Source organism: Lipotes vexillifer, unplaced genomic scaffold (assembly GCF_000442215.2).
Source record: "Lipotes vexillifer unplaced genomic scaffold, Lipotes_vexillifer_v1.1 scaffold1893, whole genome shotgun sequence".
Lineage (NCBI taxonomy): Eukaryota > Metazoa > Chordata > Mammalia > Artiodactyla > Lipotidae > Lipotes > Lipotes vexillifer.
This window is the reverse complement of record NW_006791831.1, coordinates 186158-191928: the sequence shown is the minus strand read 5'-3', so window position 1 is coordinate 191928 and position 5771 is coordinate 186158. Positions and strand designations below refer to the sequence as shown.

General features: G+C 45.4%; 1 protein-coding gene across 1 annotated transcript in view; it reads left to right on the top strand.

The window, feature by feature from the left end:
- Positions 1–4836, top strand: part of LOC103084167 (UPF0378 protein KIAA0100-like) — an 11414-nt gene extending 6578 nt beyond the window's left edge. The window contains 11 exon segments of the mRNA XM_082931352.1: positions 642–797; positions 880–1001; positions 1577–1757; positions 2342–2428; positions 2627–2737; positions 2872–3007; positions 3110–3199; positions 3202–3239; positions 3419–3520; positions 4085–4219; positions 4654–4836. Of these exon segments, the coding sequence (XP_082787478.1) occupies positions 642–797; positions 880–1001; positions 1577–1757; positions 2342–2428; positions 2627–2737; positions 2872–3007; positions 3110–3199; positions 3202–3239; positions 3419–3520; positions 4085–4219; positions 4654–4836 (1341 nt within the window).
- The last annotated feature ends 935 nt before the right edge of the window (positions 4837–5771 follow it).

The following is a 5771-nucleotide window of genomic DNA, read 5'->3' as shown; positions in this document are numbered from 1 at the left end:
TCTTTCCCTGTTTGCCAACTACTATTTATCCTATTATTTTTATTTTCATCTTAATAACACTTTTATATTTCTGCAATTCATTTTTTTTAAATTTTTCTATCTTCTAATCTTGTTTTATGGATGATATTTTCTTCATAGTCACTCTGAGCATTGACAATACACTTATTTTAATATCTTCAGAGCACTCTGCTGTTTTCTTTTTTTTTTTTTCTCCAGACCTTGTGCTTTATTTGGGGTCCAGTAAGAAAAGCCATGCTTCAGACTGAAAAAGGGCTTTGTGGTTAGTACATCCTCTTTTAGTCAGCAGCAGCAGTTGAAAGTTTAGTTATCTAGGAAAGGTCTGAGTGTCCCTAAGACTGTAGAGTTGTTTACTTGTTTTTCTTGGTCAGTGCTTTACTCAGTCACTTACATACCTCTGAAAACAACTACTTCCCACTTCCCACCTCTATCCCTACCCTGTGGGACTGGCTTATTGTGAAATCCACATTGCCAAATCTTCTGCATTGGCTTACCCCCTACTCTCACTAATGGTGAGAGAGAAAGTTGAGCTTTCCAGAAGAGATCATCATTTCTTGTTCCTTTCTCTGTTTTACTTTACTACAAGACTTGTCTATTGTTCATTTCCTTTTCCATTCCTTTAGGAGCATAGTGAGAAGAAGCAGCGGGTCAGGTTCCAGCTTGAGATCTCTAGCAATCCTGAGGAGCAGCGCAGCAGCATATTACACCTACAGGAGGCTGTGCGGCAGCATGTGGCCCAGATACGGCAGCTGGAGAAGCAGATGTATTCTATCATGAAGGTAGTCTCCCGGGCAATCTGAGGACAGGGAAGTCTCCTAGGACAAGGGAAATCTCTCAGTTTCTCCTTATCTGGCTCCCTAGTCTTTGCAGGATGACAGCAAGAATGAGAACCTGCTTGACCTGAACCAAAAGCTTCAGTTGCAGCTAAATCAGGAGAAGGCCAATCTACAGCTGGAAAGTGAAGAGCTTAACATCCTCATCAGGTGCCACAGCATTCTTTCCATGCCCTTTTCCAGTGCCCCAGCTGGAGTCAATTTCCTTTGCCTGTGTTCTGATAAGTCTTTAGGTCTAGTGCATATTATCAAAGGCTGATGTAGTAGATTCAGGCACCTTTTCCTGAATGAGTCTTGTTGGACTTGGCCAACAGGTTGAGACCAGGAGAGCCCTTTCTTAGGATCCTTACTGGAGTACCTCCGTGGAAAGGAGAAAAACAGGTAGTTCGGAAAGATCATTTTTGTTGCCTTGATACTGTGCAACTAAACTAAAAATGAAATGTCTTGAAGTTGATCATTAAGGAACACAATTGCCGATATAATCATAGGGGTTATTAGTAGGAACAGACTACTTTTTCAAGAAGCTGTAGAACTAAAGATGGGATTTGTGCTCCCATGGCCCAGGGTTTGAGAAGCAACAAATCCAATGAAAAAATTTAGGGAATAGCTTTCTAGGATAGGTCCATCTCTGGGTTTACCTCCTGCATCATTCTAGGGCATTCCGCCCCACCCCTAACCCAAATGCTGTTGCCCTTATTGGCTTTGACCCTCCTATCCATTTATAGGTGTTTTAAGGATTTCCAGTTGCAGCAGGCCAACAAGATGGAGCTGCGAAAGCAGCAAGAAGATGTGAGTGTGGTCCGCCGCACCGAGTTCTACTTTGCTCAGGCACGATGGCGCTTGACAGAGGAAGATGGACAGCTGGGAATTGCTGAACTGGAGCTGCAGCGGTTCCTCTACAGCAAGGTATTGGGTATATACAGTCACACAAAGGCAGCTGTATTGAGAGGCATTGACCTTTCTCAGGAGTCTTTTTTTTTTTTTTTTTTCACAAAATGAGATAAACAAAAAGGGACTGATTATTATATGACTGTTAATTATGGTATTAATGGTTATTAATAATGATAGAAACATGAGCAGAGTGACGCTCATACACATTTGCTTGTAATACTAAATAATACAGATATAGATGAGCTTGATCAAATGCTTCCCTCATTGAATAAGGTTATCCCTAGAAATGTGGCTCAGAGGGAAGTAATCGTCCAAGTCCAGCTTAGAATAGAATCATTAATTCTATATTGGCATTCAGCTTTCCTGCAGTTACCCATGGCTTGGAGGACAGGACATTATTCATTATTCTTCCAACCCCCCAGGGACATTTGGAAATAAGTCGAGACCAGTTTTGAATGTCACAGTGACTGGAAAGTACTGCAGGCATTTAGTGCCCTGGCCATGAAAACAAATGATATATGTAGCAGTACTCTAACAATCTTCTGAGAAAGGCTTATTATAGTGGTTTGGGGGTGGGGGTGGGGAAACTGTCTTTATAGGTGAATAAATCTGATGACACAGCAGAACATCTTCTGGAGTTGGGCTGGTTCACTATGAACAACCTCCTCCCCAATGCTGTCTATAAGGTAAGTCTTATTTCCGTATTCCTAGCCCATTCCCATGCTTCCTAACACTGGGCATTTGCAGTGACCCTTCCACATAAACCTACTATGGGAAACAATGTGATCTGAGATGGTGGAAGCTTGCCCAGCTTAGCAAAACCATTGCTTCGTCTCTCCTCTGCAGAGGATTTGTGGGTTGATTTATCACTCTTTATTCTACAGGTAGTCCTGCGGCCCCAGAGCTCCTGCCAGTCTGGGCGACAGCTAGCTCTTCGCCTCTTCAGCAAAGTCCGGCCCCCTGTTGGGGGTATTTCTGTTAAGGAGCACTTTGAGGTTAGTAAACAGTCCTTTGGGGACCCAGGAACAAAAGGCAGTTAAAAACTATCTGTGCGTTTTTATGTTAGGGGTAGGTAAACAGAGGGATGATGTCTGAGCTTAATTGCTTCTTCAGCCTTTTTCCTCTTTAGGTAAATGTGGTGCCTCTCACCATCCAGCTGACACACCAGTTCTTTCATAGAATAATGGGCTTTTTCTTTCCTGGACGAAGTGTGGAAGATGACGAGGTTGGTGATGAAGAAGATAAGTCCAAACTGGTGACTACTGGTGAGAACTTTAATGGTGGAGCTCCAGAAGACTGAGGTAGCAGCCCGAGACAGCTGAAGCTTCAGCAAGAGGACAACAGCTAGTGTACTTGCTTTTTTATAGGAATTCCAGTGGTGAAGCCTCGGCAACTGATTGCAACAGATGACGCAGCACCACTGGGCCCGGGGAAGGGTGTGGCACAGGGCTTGAATCGAGTTCTGGGGTCAGAAGGTCATTTCGCAAAGCACCTGAGGTATCAGACATGCCCCTGATGATAGAAAAATGGGAGAGTCTTGGGGTACACTGGCCTGGCTGGGGATTTCTTTGTTTCCTTTGAGTCTATTCCAGGGGTGAAAGGAGATGGAGATGTTTGGGGTCCTGAGTTTCTTATGATGGCTTCAGGGGCACACTCTTCTTTCCTTCCTTTCCTAGCACCCTGTGGATGATATCGACAAGATGAAAGAGCGAGCTGCCATGAACAACTCCTTCATCTACATAAAGATCCCACAGGTTCCACTGTGCGTCAGCTACAAGGTCTGCCCTTCCCCAGCACTTTTAAAATTTCATTTATTTATTTATTTATTTTTGGCTGTGTTGGGTCTTTGTTTTTGTGCGAGGGCTTTCTCTAGTTGTGGCACGCAGGGGCCACTCACGGTCGTGGCCTCTCCTGTTGCGGAGGACAGGCTCCATACGTGCAGGCTCAGTAGTTGTGGCTCACGGGCCTAGTTGCTCCGCGGCATGTGGGATCTTCCCAGACAAGGGCCCGAACCCGTGTCCCCTGCATTGACAGGCAGATTCTCAACCACTGTGCCACCAGGGAAGCCCCCCCCCAGCACTTTTTAGAACAGTGTGGGAATGGCACCGCATAAGATCAGAGATTAAAAACAGAGATAGTTCAGCTTGTGAAGCTTGTCTGTGGGTGATAAATCTGTTCCCTCTGCTGCCCTCAGGAATCAGTACCAGACTGAGATAAGGGGAAATAGGTATCTGTAGGTTGCTGCTGCAGGAAGGTACTAGATAGACTTGGACTCAAGTACTGGCTTGGACTAAAACTGGCAGCTGATATTTTTTCTCTTCTCTTCCCTCCCCCTCCTGCAGGGTGAGAAGAACAGTGTGGACTGGGGCGACCTTAACCTGGTGCTGCCCTGTCTGGAATACCATAACAACACATGGACATGGCTAGACTTTGCCATGGCTGTCAAGAGGGACAGCCGCAAAGCCCTGGTTGCCCAGGTATCCCGGCAGAATTCATGGCTGTTTGGTTAGCAGGGGCTGGCAAGCAGATCCTCTGCTCAGGAGCATTTCATTGTAAGATGCATGTATTAACAAGCAGCCTTGGGAAAGGGGCAGGTGAATGAAGTGAGTGACTTTTATCCCTGTCCTCTCCATGACTTTGCTCAGATGGTTAAACTGAATGTTTACTGACTGCTGTATATATGTTAACTACTGTTGATTTTTAGGGAAGTGAGGGCTGGCACAACTTCATGTTTAGAGTGGGTTCTAATAGACTGTAAGCTTCTTGAAAGCAGAGATCATTTTATAATTTGAATTGCCCCATTTGTGCCTTCATGTAAGTTTGATAAATCTTTACTGACTTGGTCTACTTGATTTATTTTGCCTGTCTCATTAATATTTACCTTCCCTTTTACTCCTCTCTCACCTATCAGGTAATCAAAGAGAAGCTAAGGCTGAAGCCTGCAGCAGGGTCTGAAGTCCGGGGAAAGCTAGAAACTAAATCGGACCTGAACGTGCAGCAGCAGGAAGAGGAGGAGAAAGCCCGGCTCCTCATCGGTTTAAGTGTGGGCAACAAGAATCCTGGGAAGAAGTCCATCTTTGGCAGGCGCAAGTGATCCGGCAATTCAAGAGAGGCTGCAGTACAGGATCTGACTCTGGCTCAGGCCACAGGGACTTGTGGGGTGGGAGGTGCTTCCCTTCATCCATTAGGATTTGTGGGGGTCAGGAGCCCACAGGGTACTGTGGATAGAGGCACTGCTCTTCAGCAGCTGGCCTGTTCCTTGCAGAACATGGTGGATAATAATTCTGAGTTCTACCTCACACTGATCAGCAGGCCCAGGGCCAGAGAGGCATCAAGAGAGCAAGGCCCAGGGAGTGGCCCCACGGCTAGTATCTGGTTCCCTTGGGGTCAACTGAAAGGGTGGGGGGACAGTTCTGATCAAGTGTGATAAATTTTTATAAATAGACATATATAAAAAATATATATATATTTCTAAGTGTAACTGCTCTCCCTCTGTGCCAGAAAGTGGAGGGGAGGGGCTGATCTTCTGTTCCTCATCCCACTGCCTTGTATGAAAGAGGTATTAGTGTTGTGGGGGGAAATCAGCCCCTCCCCAATCTGTGCCAAGCTCACTTGGGAGAATGGCAGTAGGAGACACAGCTGGCTATGGGTCCCTCTCCCTGGGATATCCCCTAAAAATTGGTAAAAAAAAAAAAAATCATTTAAAGAGAAAAAATATATTTTAAATTTGATGCTGGTTTTTTTTTTTTAAATTGTACTGAGTGCATGGTTTCAGCCTGTATCCTTTTCTCCCCATCAGTCCAAGACACCTAGCTGCCACCCTAATGAGAGTGGCTTCTTCCCTCCTGCCTGAAGCTGTGTCACAGATACTTCCCAGCTCTGATGTGACATTGGTCCCATGCTGATAGGTCTCTGCACATTTTAGTCCTGGCTATAAGCCATTCTTAACCAGGGGCGATGGCATTTGGGGATAAGGGTGAGGTTTGGCTGCATCATTTGCATCTCTAGTCATGAACAACAAGGGAAAGA